Source organism: Falco cherrug, chromosome 4 (genome assembly GCF_023634085.1).
Source record: "Falco cherrug isolate bFalChe1 chromosome 4, bFalChe1.pri, whole genome shotgun sequence".
In the NCBI taxonomy this organism is placed as follows: Eukaryota; Metazoa; Chordata; class Aves; order Falconiformes; family Falconidae; genus Falco; species Falco cherrug.
Window position 1 is genome coordinate 65324100 of NC_073700.1, and position 16387 is coordinate 65340486.

General features: G+C 42.7%; 1 protein-coding gene across 2 annotated transcripts in view; it reads right to left on the reverse strand.

Annotated features, from left to right (window-relative positions):
* CCNY (cyclin Y) overlaps window positions 1-14113 on the reverse strand; it is a 129335-nt gene extending 115222 nt beyond the window's left edge. Inside the window, exon 1 of one of the 2 annotated variants that reach the window (XM_055708297.1) lies at window positions 13248-14113. In XM_055708297.1, the coding sequence (XP_055564272.1) occupies window positions 13248-13401 (154 nt within the window). In that variant the 5' untranslated portion in view covers window positions 13402-14113. The remainder of the gene's footprint in view (window positions 1-13247) is intronic. The other variant, XM_055708302.1, reaches the window with a different exon arrangement.
* Window positions 14114-16387: the final 2274 nt, after the last annotated feature.

Genomic DNA, 16387 nt, shown 5'->3' on the forward strand with positions numbered 1-16387 from the left:
TTGCAAGTACCTTTTGATTCTCCATTGTTTACTAGGTAAACGTACCACCATGGAGATGATAATGACACCTTTTAATCAAAGGAATGAAGTTAATGGAAATAATTAATGGTAACTATCAATGTATTAGCTATTTATTTAAGATATATAGGTATGTGCCAGGGGCTAACGGCTATATATTGTCATAAGGAAACTGCAGCTTTTTCCTCCCATCTGTTTTAAGCTCCATCAAGAAAATACATTAACGACAAGTTTATTTATGGGATCAAAAAATGGTATCATGACCAAATCCTGGATAATAATTTCAGCCTGCTAGGATAAGAAAGCTTACTTGTTGCAAAACAATAAACCCTGCCAGAAAGGGATAAACAGAAGACAAAAGAGAAGGACCCAATGAAAATATAGTGGGTGAACAAAGAAACCAGATCCAGACAGCAAGATAGACAGAGGTAATGCCATTTAGCAATGACACAAAACTGGTTTCTTGACCCAAGCCTCGGGTTTTCTCTCCAAACGGTAAGTAAATATTGTCAGACACTTACTTGAAAGATGCTGCAAAGACCTTTCCAGAGAACAAACAGGCTCCTGGGTCAAATTATTTCCCAGATTACAGCTAGGTATTACCAACTGTCCAGAAGACATCAACAATAAAACTTTATCAGCACACACCTTCCCTATTGTTTTTTAACAGATATAGAACAAGAAGTACCTGAGTTACTTGCGGAAAGACAACTGTAGCAAGCAGCAAGCAGCAGGAAGTTAACAGGACTATTTATAAATCGGATGCAATATCCTATCTCAAGTGCTTTGCTGAACAGACAACTGAATACTAAGCATCTTGCAAGAGCAGGCTCCCGGTTTTGAATCACTTTAACCAGCATTATTCTCACACAGGTCCTGTCCAGCACAAACTTATCATAGGACTTAACTGCAAGAAAACAAGCTCAGATGTTTTAATACCCTTGCAAATAAATGCTTTACAGCTAGCAACAGATTTGAGCATACAGTTTACATGCACTGCTGAACTGAAGCTTCACAATACTTAATTATATACTGCTGCACCCCTGCCGAAGTGGTTATATTGGGTGTTATCCCCCCTGCCCCTTTTGGTAAGTTACCTTTAACAGCTCTTGCTGGTATACCTGCATCATTTTTTCTGGTATACCTGCATTATTTTTCTGGGATGAAAAACAGCACTAAAATCCCCACGTAAGAACTGACAAAGGCTCAAGCAAGTCAGCACACTCCCTTGAGACCTCACTAATTTTCATCACATAAATAAGTCATACAGCTACAGCAACACTTGGCAGTATGCTGACTTAACACGTGACATTCCCTACAGGTCTGATTAGCATAGCATGATTAGACTGACAGAGCTGCTTGTGGCATGGCCAGCAAGCAGAGCACAAGAAGCACTCATGACCATTTCAGTCACTTTCTGTAAAACACTTTTTAATGAAAATAGACAGCAGGGCTGGAGAGCCTTTCTGACCTACAGAGCTACAAACTAAAACCTTCACGTGGATAAGAGCCACAGACCAACAGAAGCAAGGGAAGGAAAAGTACCCAACATGGGCCACAGGTGGGAGATGAAAACTCCCTCTTGGTTCCACCATTACCCAGCAGGACGGGGTCCCTGCAACCCAACAGTGACAGCACAACAGCCCTTCTCACTCTGCTCACCCTCTGGAAGCCACCTGGTTTGCCAGGTAACCCTGGCCAGAAAGGCTGCTTGCCAGTCCCAACAACCACCTCTGAGCTCAGAAGTCATGCATTCCCACACCCTCAACAGAAGGGAAAACCTTTTCCAGCAACAGATCCTGCCTTTCAATGAGACATGCTAAATTAATCACATTTGAGTCCCCAAATAGAAACCAAGGAGATTCCTCATTTACATGAAGAAAGAAATGCAAAAATGTGTAGTCAAGAGAATATTTACATACAGCTGGACACATTGAAGCATCGGAAGAGTATCAATTACAGAGATTGTAATTACCAAGAAATTTCTGCCATAAATTGCAAATCTTAATCCTGCTACTAAATCTCTTTTCAGCTTTTTATTTAGAAGAAAGCACTGTATATGCATTCCACTACTCTTTAAAAAGAAAAAAACCTACACAGCCTCAAAACCTATTTTAAGAATTACAACTCATGCACCATGGTTCATTTGTAATCCAGGACATGAATTCATCGTAAGGCACGCATTTCCAAAAGTCACAAAGAAAACTGTAGAGATCAAAAAACATATTCAATGCTACTTAAAAGTCCAAAGATAGACTGAGGAAACACAGAAATCTTACCAATATGTGGATAATTGTCACACAGATCTGGGAGAACAAGGATTATTTTATTTGCTTGACTGTCAAACACACAGGAGAAGTAGGAAACTAATTGTTTGCAGCAATGCAAACATGATGCAATCTAAAACAGGGTTTTGAAATCAACACCAAAAGTTATGATGCCATCCTGGAGTCATCACACAGACCCTGCTCTAAAACACACTGTATGTATTGTGTACTCCACTCAAAAAGCACAGCAAAACAGAGAGGGTCAAATAAGAGCAGATGAGATCAGAGACAGGAACTTCTGTATGTTGTGGGTAGAAAAAGGCTGGGCAGAGAAGCACAGGCAGGAGGCAAGTAAGAGGGACTATGAGATGTAAAAAAAAGCAGGAGTGGGGAAAGAAGAGAAAAATCTGACAGTCTTGCTAAATCTACACGGATGGAGGACAGCAATGAGCAAAAAGGAATATATGTATCTTTCAGATCAATGCTAGTTTTAACATTATGCTAGCAACCAGACGAAAAAAGAGAAAATAACATTTTACTGAAAAAATGCTCTTTTCCAAAACATTTGTTAAATATAGTCTTAGGTACAAAGATTTCATTCAAGAAAATTAAAAAAAATAATAATAATTCGGGGAGACCCTGCTACCTAACCCTAGTCTGTGTTTCCAACAAAGCCAGGAGGTCTAGCCTTCTCTTCTGAAACTTCCTGAAGCTCACAAATATCCTAAGGACATATGCCACATTGGGTTTACATCACAGGTATCCAGCAACCGGCTAACAGAAGAGGCCCTCAGCTAACCTCAGCTACCAGGAAGAAACAAAGACAGCAGCAGCGTGCCCACCCACGACCTTACTGCACACGCCAGCTCCATCACGCAGTGGCTTACCCACAGCGAGCAACTATCCTCTCTTTAGCATGCAATGTTTGGCAGAAGTCACAATCTCAGAAAGTACCATACTTCACTAGAACAAACACTGCGTATAAGCCACTATTAATACACTTTTTTTTTCCTAGAGTAACAAATATGTTGAGATACATGTGAACCCGTTTTGAGATAACCCACACAATCAGAAACGAAAGAATGACTGATGTGTTCCTTTAAAATCTCTCCTCCTTTTCTACCCGTACCCATGCATAATGTCACTGCTGTTGAATGACAAATGTATATTCAAAAATTAAAGCATGAAGCAGGAAGAAAAAGGGGGGGGGGGGAACAACCAAAAACCCAACATAACCAGATATGTGAAAATAAAGACCAGTTACTCAATTTAAGTTCAGGTTCTCATGCAGTAACATAAAGATTCAGTGTTTGGATTGCATAAACTGTGATTCAAATACTTGTTATAAAAATAACTCTTTACTGTACTATTTTTTAAAGAAACGTGACTTAACGCAAGCTTACTTTTCACAAAACATTCATTTCCAGTTCAACTTGGCAACGTCCCTTTCACTTAAATATCCATTTTGCCAAGGGGAAACAAGTTCCTAGATGTAGAATTTACATCACTGCTTATATACGGAATTTTAAACGATATTTTTCGTTTGCCTTAGCGTTCAAAGTTGGTATTACTTTGGTTTTCTCCACAAGACCACCAGTTAAATCCCTCCTACTGCATATTATTTTTAACACAGATTGGATCTCTAGGACTATCTCAGTTACAGGAATCCTCCTACCTAAACTCTTGAAAAAGTACACACACCCCTTTGCAAAATTAAAATACCAATTTCTGTCTGACACAGAGAGGATAACTGTATATTGCCGATGCAATATACTAGACACTTACCATCCCAAATTAATTATCCTAAAAGGAAGGAGGACATTTAGCCGCAGGAAGCATGACTTGAAAGCTTAAAACAAAATTTCACTTCCAAACTGTTCACTCCCTTTCCACCTCCACTGACTGACTGAATAAAATCCATAGAGATTTCTGCCAGGTAGGAATAGTCACAACAAAAAGCCTCGCAAGTATCACCGAGAGCTATGCATTCATAGGGAGCAAGAGGTGGGACTTGCATATGACACATATGCAAAAGATGGTATTCACTCATGAAGCTGGATTTCATCTTGATGTTTAACATCTGAACTTCAGATTTACTACGTATGACCAGCAAGAAATATCAAAATACTGATCAGAAGAAAGCTCACATATACTCATTTCAGAATCCCCTTTCAGGAACTGTTCACTCCAAATGCAAATAAATCTATTACTATATAATAGTCAAAACACTAGAATTTTAAACCATATATATGAACAACTATGTCAAGAGGTTAATTACACTCCCTATTATAATAGGGATAGCGAATAGGGCAGATTAATTTGAAATTGAAGTAAGATCATCCTCAACAGACTTTACCAAGTTTGGGGATCCAATAAATTGAAGATCCTGCCTATAGCTGTGGTTGAAACTATGTTAGCAACTAGAAATAAAATTCTTTCTAAAAAGATCTGAAACTGGTTTTTTCCTAAGTACATACACAGCAGAATAATGCACTGAACAGTTCAGCAAAACATTCTGCAATAACCGGACCTACTATTATGAATTTTATCTCTGTTATTTTCAGTTACATAGTTCCATAAACTTAATTAATTAAACCAAAACGAGCCCTTTGAACTCCTCCAAACAAAACAAACAGTTATCAGAACAGATTATAAAGATCCTGATTCCTAACAGCTGTGATACAATCTCCCGGACACACAGGAGACTGCAATTCTATAATAAGCAAACCAACCAACAGCCTAGAAATAACTATTTCTATTAGGATTGTCTGCATGTTCTTGATCTTAACTTTTTCTAACTTGTATTTCACATGGGTTATTTTAACAGCATTCTTTGAGGAGAAGGAAGTCAGGGACACATACCAAATTAGAAACTACAGCTACTGAATGTAAACTTTATATATGACTGTGTAACACAGACACCTTTTTTTTCAAGCTCGAAAATCAGATGAGGTCTAAAACTCTGAACATCAGCCTAGGAATCAACAGGTCTAATTAATTTCAAATGCTGAAAGACTTTCTTCAAGGTCTTTACATCACTTGCATCATTTTACAGAATAACACAGCTCACAAAGTACTTCAGAGATGTAATTACTGCTCGCAAAGCTCACTGACCACAGCCAGAAAGTTTCTTTCAGCCACAGCAGGGAAGCATGTCCTGCCTTGCTGAACACCAGTTACAGTTCCCAAATTTTGGAACTCGGATCAACGCAATCTCCTTCCTTAGGAAGGTCAGAAAAAAGGATTAAGAAACCACAGTATATTTAGGTGTAAAACAGAACTACTGATAATACTAAAAAAAAAAAACACCACCAAAACAACTACAAGCACAGATGCGTAACTAGTGCCAGTCACTTCACATACACAACCTCACATATACTCACAACTCCTAAATTACCCCCTCCTTAGAGAGTCTGCACAGAAGTGAGAAAATGTAGGCCAGTATTTCAAAAAATCTTTGCTGATCAAGTATAACTTCTTTCTCCTGTCTTTCAATATCTGAAATCAATGCATTCTTTCCAGGAACAAAGATGGTCCTAAGTTTCTTTATCAGCTGGAAGCATTCAGTAAAACGTCATAGCACAAATAATGCCACAGCTACAAAAAGGTACCATTTCCCAGAACACTAATATGCAGGGGTAAACTGCACACCAGAAAAAAATTTAAGCATGCCAATAACTTGCTAATTTTGCTCCAAATCTAGAAAAGGATCCCTGTACCACCAGTCTGACACCTTCATTTAATAACAATGCACCTTATCATGACATTTTGGGTAGCCTGGCTTTACAAAAACCTGGAGCAGTTCACACTTCCTCTGTATCATCTGTTTGTTTCTGTTTTGCCTCCTTACAATCCAACTTTTGGATTCAGGAATAACTCATCAATTCCCACACTTAATGAAATACCAATACAGCAAAGATAAGAAGCTTTTAAAATTTCAACACGGTCTCATACTGGTTTCAATACTATTGAAAGAAAACCTATTCACTTCCAATCTGGTATCTTCTGGATCTCAGCCACAGGTGTATAAGAATCATTTTGGGGACACAAAAACAAGCAAGCAAGAAGTCTGAGACACAATTTTTTTAACTAAAGTTGGGTGGGATTTTTTTTTAAAGAAAATTATGAATGACTAGTTGAAGGCTGACCCTTCTTGCAAAGAGAAGGCTATTACACAGGTACCAGCGCAGATATCTTCCCCCTTAAGAGTCACATTGGAGAAGTGTCAGAAACGTTATGTGAAATGGATGACAATTCACTTTTAATCCTACGAATAGCTCTGTTCCACAAACTTGTCTTAGGATTCACATAATACAATTTTCTGCAATGTTTTTATACCAAAGATAGCAATAAAGTAAAGGCAGTAAAAAAAAAAAAAAAACCACCATTGCTTTTATTGATACATTTTGTCCAAACTGTCATAAGCTATAGGCTAGGACAGGAGCACAGCTTTTGCAGTGCAAACCGCACCTATGACGGCAAAGGTATTTCAGTAGAACAGTTACAACAGTAGCCTGACTTAACCGAAATAGAATAGTTTGCAGGGACATAAAGGGAGAAGTAAATAACACCAGTTAATGGAAAATGTACGTTCTGATCTGAGAAATCTGTCTTAGCTGAATGGTAGTTGGTCTAATAAATCCTTTACAGTTTGCAGGCCCAAAATGTTAAAAGCATGATGAGAAAGGAAAAAACCAAAACAAAAAGGGGGGAAACAGAGATTTAATGCAAATTCTCCAGCCAGCTTTCACTAGTAATTTCCTATTAATGCCAATCAGAGCCCCCTGGCCAGCTTCTATACTAGGCTAAGGGCTACTCTTCAGGACAATGCTGCTGCTTGTAAATTCTTTCTCCACCCAGTTCAGGCTAATGAGTGCTCTAAATGTAAGCTAGTCCTCCCAGAAGAAGCTCATGAGCTAATGATGTTCAAACTGAATTGCCTGGGAGATGGGCTACAGTAACATATGGGGTCTACACTATCAGCAACAAAAGTAGTTTCAGCTGAGCTCAAGAAAACCATCTCTGAACTCTGGTCAACTTTGGCAAAAAGTTTCAGCTTGGGAAACATGAAAATCCCAACAGTCCATTTCAGCAATCCTGGAATATTTGCTTTTAAAGTTGGATTGTAAGGAGACAAAACTGTTACAGAAGATATGTAGGAAGCAGAAACTACTCTAGTGGAGGTACCACCTAAGCATACCACTGGGAGTATTCTATCTAAATAACAAATTGCTAAATGTAAAAAGTTTATTAACATTTACTTAGCTTTTCACATACATTTCAGAGATGTGTGGCACATATATTAAATATCCTGCAGGATGAAGTAAAAAAGATCACTCCATATGTCAGAACGCACATAGAAAATAAATAGATTTTAAAAGCTCTATTTATCCAAGTTCAAAGGAAAAGTAAAGAAGCAAAAGTAACGCTGACTCATTTCTGCATAGAAAGCTCAGAGAAAAGCTACACATTGTTTATGTGTTCAGCTCGTAAAGTGTATTTCATATTCTTGCAAAGAAATCGAACACTTAAGATATTTATGCCTGCAGCTGGCTGGCAGGACAAGGACAGCTGTTAGGTAGCGCTGGGCACTGCTCACTTACTCCCCTTCCAACATTATGACACATTACAGAGAGCAGCTTAGAAAAAGGCATTCACAGTGTCAGTAAGTTGCAGCAAACAGCATCTCACATGTTTCAGAAAATGGTGTGCCACCACTCAAGTGCTCAACTATAGGGCTCCTTTTTGTACTGTCTGACCTTGAACAAGGCCTGAAGATGCAGTAAGCACACCCTGAAAGTCTGAAAAACCTTCAGTAAACCCATCAAATGAGGTAAAACAGCTATGGCCACACAGTAGAGAGGTTTTCACTTCTTTTAAATACATTACATGTAAAATCAAAGGGGGGGGGACACAGAGGGGACCACCTCAAAATACAGCAGTCCTTCCATTTTCAGAGACCTATAATTTTAAGTCTTGTCATTCTGCTTCAAGTACCAATTTAGTCAGCCAAGATTGCTGATCTTGTGTAACTCGCTTTCAAAGAAAATGTTAATCAGATGGCAGTGCACTAATAAAATTTGTTTGAAATAAGTTCCAATATGATTAGTCTAAGCGTGCTAAGCCAGCATCTGAAAGCTTCTATAGCTAAATTTGAAAATACTGACTTTATAAAAGGTGTAAATTTAGTGATTTGATGTGAACAATGTGAAAGTGAGGCTTTGTACAACACGACCATGCCGCTTAGGAGAAGCGGGGCATAGCACAGCATAAACACAAAGCTGATAGTGGAAGAAAAAAACCCAAGCTGTGAGGTATGCATCACTAGCAGCATGCAGTACAGGGCTAAGTTCAGCAATGTAGGCCAGAGCAGGCTCTATTTTTAATTTTTTGAGGCACAAGGCTGCAGTGGTACCTCAATACGTGACCTCTGACAAACGCTTAGATAGGCAACGCGACCAACAGTGCTGAAAAGCATACAGATCACCTCTGTGTTGCAATTCTGGCATAGGGAACAAGAAAATTTTTGAAAGAGGTTTTTCTACAAGATTTTTTTTTTTTTTTTAAGAAGGTCTATTCTTTCACAACCCAGGTATTAGCAGGAATGTGTATGCAACATATTAGATCTTTAATTTGCTTCTGAAGTGCTTTTATCTTGACTTCTGTGAATGTAGGTCAGTGCCTTTACAACACGCAACCCATCATGCCCCCACTCTTGAAAACACCAATATCCCATTTCAGCAAAATTTCATTAGGTATATGGGGCAGACATTTTACAACTTTCCTGTATTTTGCTAAAATCTCACAAGTCTTATAAATCCCAGTAGACAGAGCCACACAAATACTAACTAATCTCATTTCAGAGACTCCCATATGCCAGTTTCAAGAAGGTAGAGAAAAAAAAATATGTAAATTAATAAATAAATGGCTTTTTAAGAGGCCATCCATTCTTAAGAGCCTGTATATTACGCAGCAAAAAAATTAAGGATTGGCCCATCATGAAAAGGCCCGAAGAGGTTTATCAGTGATGCACAGTTGCACAGTATGACATTATCTGAGCTAGCAATGAAAAACGACCTAGTGACTTAGCAGGAGTTTACAAAGAGGTAGAAATAAACTAAATCTGATTTTTGCAGGGGGGGCACAGTCAGACACAGCCTAGGAACTCTCCATCTAGTCTCTATTTCAAGAACAGCCTCTTGGCCAATTTCATTACAGAGTATCAGCTTTGCTTCATGCCATCATACTTGTCATAAGACATCCCCTTTGCCCTCTCCCTACAGCTCCATACTTGAAAAGCTTACTACAGAAATCATGCTTCAAACAGAGAAGCCATATTTGACCACATAAGCACACGTTGCTTTTTCACAAGTTGAACCAACAGTGGGTCTGACTGTGTGACCTACTGATGTAAAGAGTTAAGCGCAGTCTAGACTACAGTCAGTCCAGCTAGCCAGGATTTAAATAATGCATACAACAAGATGCTTACACAGCTTGCACATACAAAAAATTATATGCAAACAAGATACAGAATATCATACATAAAGGTTTCTACCAGTTTTACTTATTGTTATCATTAACTTATGTAAAAAAAATGTCTTGATGGCAAACTGATAGAGCTAGGAATCTGCAAGTCTTGGATCCACTGCCATAATTTTCTCAGATTTTTATAAGTGAAGCACTTAGCAATAAATCATCAAAAATAGACAGTAACCTCTGTATATTACAAATACCCTCTTGCTCTTTCTCAAAAAAAAAAAACAAAACCCAGAAGTAAAAATCTGTTAGGTGTTCTTCATTACCATGAGCCTGTACAAACAAAAAAATTAAGGGGAGGGGGAAGCATTCTGGTGACTGCACAATATGCATAAAGGCAATTTTGCACGTGTGGATTTTTATAGAAGGCCATTATCTTCTCAGAAATTTTAGAAGCAAAAAAATGAGAAAGAAAGAAATTCACCTTTATCATTCTCCAGAATATGTGATTTGATAAATTCCTCCTAATCAAACCTCATTCAAAATTCCCTCCTGTTTCAGACACCACTTCATGAACAGTTGTGAAATATTACAGAAATTGAGATTTTCTGACAAGGTACCAGAGACAGAGGTAAAATCTTGCTGTAAAACCCACTCCTACTGAAGCAGAATTCTTCCGACCATTCTTTGAAAAACCGCTACTGGACTGGCTATTGTACTTGAATTACAGAAGACAATTCAAAGGCGTGATCTTGAAGGCCAATATTGACGAGGTATTTCTTTATGAAGTACATAAGGCTGACAAATGTAAAACAGTTCCACTCTTTTTCTGTCACCTTTTCATACTGCCAGGAACAGGGCCTGTAACAGTGAAAACCACTCATTTCTTTTAAAAGCTTAAACAGCCCACAGTTGGTTTAAAGGTTCCAAAAGTTCTTATTTTATTCAAGCAGCTTTACTCACTATAAAAAGATAAAACACTTCACGCATTTCCATGAATATGACCATGAAAGCCACTTGCACATGAAACATACTAGCTCAGACACTATTATGTCATGATTTGCCACAGTCCCCATAAGCACCACTCATAACTAGGGACACGAATCTGCACTTCAAGAGCCTGTCACAGCCACGTGTACTGAGCCTGATGGAAGGGCTCTCTCTTGAAGAATGATGAGAAACTTAAGTCTGAAGTGTCAAAAAAGTTGCCTTTCAGTACATCAGTCTGTCATCGCTTAGTGTTTGTTTGGGGTTTTTGAAATTAATAAATTAATAAGCACATTTAGCAATGCCACCAATTTGAGAAACTCTTGGAAACACTTTATGACTTGTAGGAACACTAAAGAATCAACATCCAGCATTTTCTCTTCACGACACAGATAACCAGACTATTGTTCTTTCATTGAACATAATTGTAAAATGGTAAAAATATTGTTAAAGAGTTCTCTGTTGTAAAGGGTTTTTCCCACCCCACTATCCCATCTGTAAACATTTGTATGCCATACAACTTCAAACAACCTAACAACAAAAACATAATAGCTAGTCTAACAGGAAACAGAAATTTAGAAACACAGTTACCATCTTATTACATTTAGTAATCAGTCTGTCATCTTTGACCGAAAGATTTTCAATGAAGGTTAACAGACCTGCAACAAAGGACACTTCAAAAAGCTGTTTTACCCAAAGCATCTCCAGTTGTTTTGTGCAAACATACATTTACTGTACATCAGTCACCCCAGTGAAAACTTATTTCTCAGACTCTCTCCATAAAAAGGGGAAAGATTAGAGTAAGGCACAAAAAGGAAACCCAAAACTGCTTGCTCTTTTTTGGAATTAAAAGACAGCTTTCCCATTTGAAAATGCAGCATTGCACTGACAATAATCCCAGATCAAAACCAGGAAAATTTAAGAATAAATAGAACAAGTTATTTTCCGTGTTCTAACAGGTCATAACTCTAGGCTTGACACATGCCACAGTTTAACGGAAAAGGGAAACAGCGCACACACATGCCTTGATCCAACAAATGAGCCAACTAACCAATAAAAATATTATTCTTATATTTTTTTTGCAAACAACTACTAAGATGCAGGAATTTATCTGCATTACGTGCACATCTTAACAGGCACACATGCATTTACTATTTCCACCTGTGCCCTTCTTCCCATCCAGAAAAAAACCCCACATCAGGAACAAGGCACAAAAGCCATGCATCTCTGACCAGAAACTTTACTGCAGACTGTGTTGGTATAGATGGAGAAATTGGTACCATCAGAGAGAGCTGCATGCTGCTATGCTGGACAACACTGGTGTTGGAAGAATTAATCATTCATAGATCAACAATTGGTTCTTTCATCTCCCTGGCTTTCTCAGACCAGACCATTATGTATTTTTTTTCCACCTCCTGATCCTGTTACACTCCAATTTTTCAGCTGCATGTAGCAAAGACATCTGAAAAACATTCAAATTTCCAGAATGTATCTCATTAAAAGAAATAATCTTAACCAGAGAGGGAATCTATCGGCTCCCACGGGCTTCCTAACTTTGCCAGCATCAAAAACTGAGTTAACGTAAAAGTCTAATAAAATCACGATGGAGTAAGCTATGAAAAATAGGTGCAAGTTGAACCAAAGCGCACCGAGGTCCCTCTTCCTGGCTTTCTAGCAAAGGCAATTCACCTAAACTAACGCACGATACAGCCGACCTTCTACCAAGCAAAATTTTAAACCTAAATCCTTCAGCTAATCAAAAACTAAATTACACGTATACATTAAGCCGCATCCTTCAGACTAAGCTGCATTCTGGTTAGCCAGAACAGCCGCACGTTCCGTCACCCCGAGCCCCCGAACGCGGCTGCCTGAGCACCGCTGCGGCGAGAGCGGGCGAGGAGGCGCCCACGGCTCCCTGGAGCAGCGCCGCGCCGTGACAGCAACGGGGGAAGGAAAAAAGTCACTGGAAAAGAAGGTTGTCATGGGAGACACTTCTCCCAGTTTAACTGCTGCCTGGGTTTGTCCTTTACGTGCCCACCCCCGCAGCGGCCCGGCAGGTGACATGCCCGGCAGGTGACGCCCGCCCGACGGCGCTGCCCGGCCCTGCCGGAACGCGGAGCTCCCCCGGGCCCCGTCCCAGCCCCCAGCGCTGTGCCCGGGCCAGCCGGGCCTCCACGCCGCCCTGCAGGGAGAAGGGTGCTGGCGGCGCGGGCCCGCGCCAACCCCTGCACCTCGCCAGGGGACGCGGCGGGGGCCGCCGCCCAGCCCTCCCGGCGGGGAAGGGTCCCGCACGCCGCTCCCCGGGGCAGGCGGCAGCTCTGGGTCCACGGCCCCGCCAGCCCCACGGGGACCCAGCGAGGCCGCAGCGGCGGGAGGGGCGCGGTGCCAAGGCGGCGGGGCCGGCCCCACCCGCGGGGGAGCCGCTCGGGGCAGAGCCCGGCCCTGCCGCGGGGAGGGGAGGGGAAGCGGGGGCTCCCCGGGCCGGCCGCCCGCCCTCACCGTCGATGTTCTCCCGGTCGCTGATGTGCTGCAGGTTGCAGCCCGTGTCCTCCCGGCTCAGCTCGGCCTCGGGGCGGTAGGACTCCAGCCGGGAGTGGGCATTCCTGCGCAGCTTGGGGCTGGAGGAGACGCAGCAGGAGGTGGTGTTCCCCATCTTCTCGGCCCGGCCCCGGCCCGGCCCGGGAGGAGGCGAGGGGCGGCCGGTCAGCAGGGGCGGCGGGAAGCCATGGGCAGCGGCGGAGACGAGGGGGTGCGGCGGGGGAAGAGGCGGCTGCTGCGGCGCCCTGCGGCTGCGCTCGCCGGCGGGTTCCCCCGGCGGTTCATCCGCGGAGGCGGCCCCGCAGCGCGGCCCGCCGGCGTGGGCTGCGGCAGGCTAAGCCCTCCTCCGCGGGCAGGCAGCGCAGGGCCCGCCGAGGCACAGCCCCATCGCCGGCGGCGGGGCCGCCGCGCTCCTCCCCCGCCCCCGCGCGGCCGCCGCGCCCGCTCCACGCACGCACCCACGCGGCAGCGCCGCAGCCCCCGCGGCAGCGGCAGCCGCAGCAGCAGCAGCAGCAGCAGCAACAGCCGCCCCGGGCGGCCCCCGCGAACCGGTTCCGGTTCAAGGGGGCGGTAACACCGCCCACCGGGCGGGCTGCGAGAGAGCCGGCGGTAGCCGTGCCCGCTCCCGGGGGACGCCGGTGCCCGGCTCGGCGGAGCGGGCCGCCCCGGCAGGCAGCGCTGGCAGAGCCCGCCCTCGGGCCGCCCGGGGCGCGGAGGGGGCTACGGGCTGGCGGGAGCCCACCCCCCGGCTCGGAGCGGCCCCGGTCGCCCTGCGCGCACGGAGGAGCGTTTTGACCCGAGCGGAGCGCAGAGCGCGTTGTTCGCGGAGGCAGGCGCGGCGGCGGCGGGGCGCGGGGCGCTCCCCTCAGGGCGGCGCAGGCCGGGCCCGCAGGGGCCGCTGCTGCCGCCCGCCGCCGGCCGTGCCCAGCCTGGCCCTGGGCTGGGCCTGGGGAGCGCCGCCCGGCCCGCCCCGCAGCTGGGCGCTGCCGGCAGCCCCGGCAGGGAGCTGGCACCGGTGCGTCTTAGATTTTTGTACGGAACGTACGAATTCTGCTTTGAGAAGTTGCTGTTAAGAACTCCGTGAGGCTGAGGGTGTCAAAGACAACTGGCCGTAGGGGAAGGGGGGTGTGCAGTGTGCCCCTGCGTGCCGCGCGCCCTGTGCGCACAGCTTTCCCAGCCACATTCTGCTTTTTTTGGTGTCGGGGTAATGCTAAAGATGGGATGCTTTCCATTAGCGGTTGGTGGTTTGTTTCATTTGTAAAATCTCTGTAATCTAAGCATATCTCGTGACTGCTGGAGGTCTGAGTCATGGTAGTTGGTTACACTGATAATTTGATAACAGAAAAACACATTTGTATGTTTAAAAAAAATGCTTCTTATAAAAAGATATAAAACACAGCCCCATGTCCAAGGAACAGTTACTTATTATTCTACCAGGCATCTCATGATAACTGATGTTTCTGTAAGATCTGCTTGAATCAGATGATTACATGAAAGACAAGTTTTCATCCTACAGTTTTTTAAGATCACAGATTGCAAAGAAAAATTAATTTTTAATTTTCAACTATCTTTGAATGTTTGTTTGATGCGTACGTACCCTAGTGAAGTACAAAGAAACAAGAAGAAGAAAAAATGTTTTTTAAAAAAAAATCCTTTGAGGATGTTTTCTGTTGCTAATTTTGTGACACCCCCACAAGCGTGGATGGGCAGCGGTTCATGAGTTACGTTGTCCTTTTGTGTTTGCGTAACTCAAGATGAAGAAGAATAGATTTAGCATCTCTTGTGTATTAGTGTCTTCAGTACTTTGCATCCAAACAAAAGGAAATTAAATATTTGCTGGTGCTCTGGTTTAGAAACGTTACCTTGTAGGATGTCATACTGACTAGTGCTTTCCACCACCACGTGGGTCATTGCTTGCTGAGGGTACCTTGGGCTTCTCCCTTGGAGCACACTCTGCTCTTCAGCTGCCAGCTCAGCCTGCTTGCAGCCCGCCCTTCTGCTCAGACCAGGCCGGGGCATCAAGCATGCTCTTGCTGGCAGGGTTCAGTAATCTCAAATGGACTTAAACAGCAATCGGAAAATTTCAACCACAATTTTGTAACAATCAAAACATCTTAGTGTATATATATATATTTTTAGATATACACAATGTAATAATGTGTTACTGAAATGCCTAGCTTACCACATCTCACAGGAGGACTGCCACAGAGCTAGAGAGACCTCTATGGAAGAATTATCTGTTTGCTTGCCTGCCATGGCTCCCTGACCCTCCCTGTTAAATCCTACCTTCCTGTAGGAATCCGGGACACTTACCCATTTATGGCCTTCCTGACCTATAGTCTCCCGGCATGACTCCTCCTAGGGCATCAGTGCCATTGTCTTTTTAAGTACATGCTTGGGTAGTGTTATCTGGGAAGCCATTGTGTTGCCTTTCCTTGCTGTACCAATCCCAATAAATTTTCTGGCCCTACAGCAAACATTTCATAACCCCTAATTATTTAGAAAGTTTTTCACAGCTCTAAAACTGTTGTAGCAAATCCTTAGTCAAATTTTTCCATTTATACTTACTCCAAAATTTTCATAAGCTTCGAAAAAAAAAAAACAGGTAATGATATAATGATGGAGATGGGTTAATTGCAAAGTCTGCTTCTTAAAGTAGGTAAGCAGAGCTTAAAAAGACATTTTCTTCATAAAAAAGGAATGAGTAAAACTTTGGTTTATATTTAAAACTAATATTCTAAAAGTAAATATTTACGGTGTTTTAAAATATAAAGTATTAAAACTTGTGATCATCAGTTGTGAGCATGTAATCACTACGTCGCTCCCTGTTTTCTTACTTGCAGTCTTTTGTTCTAAATTTTTCTTATACCTTTATTCCTCCTCCTGTCACCCTAAGACCTTGCTGAAGTACATTACAGTGACAAGGGTGCTACAATATATATTTAAAGATAAAGTCAAAGAAAAGGAACACTACTCTAGGATAATAGTGTCCTGCTGGTATCTAAGAGCTGAGAAAAGTACGTAGGTGAAATATATGTCAGGAAAGCATATTTGGCTTCCAGTTATGATTACTTTATTTCAGCTCTGTCAAGTGTATGATG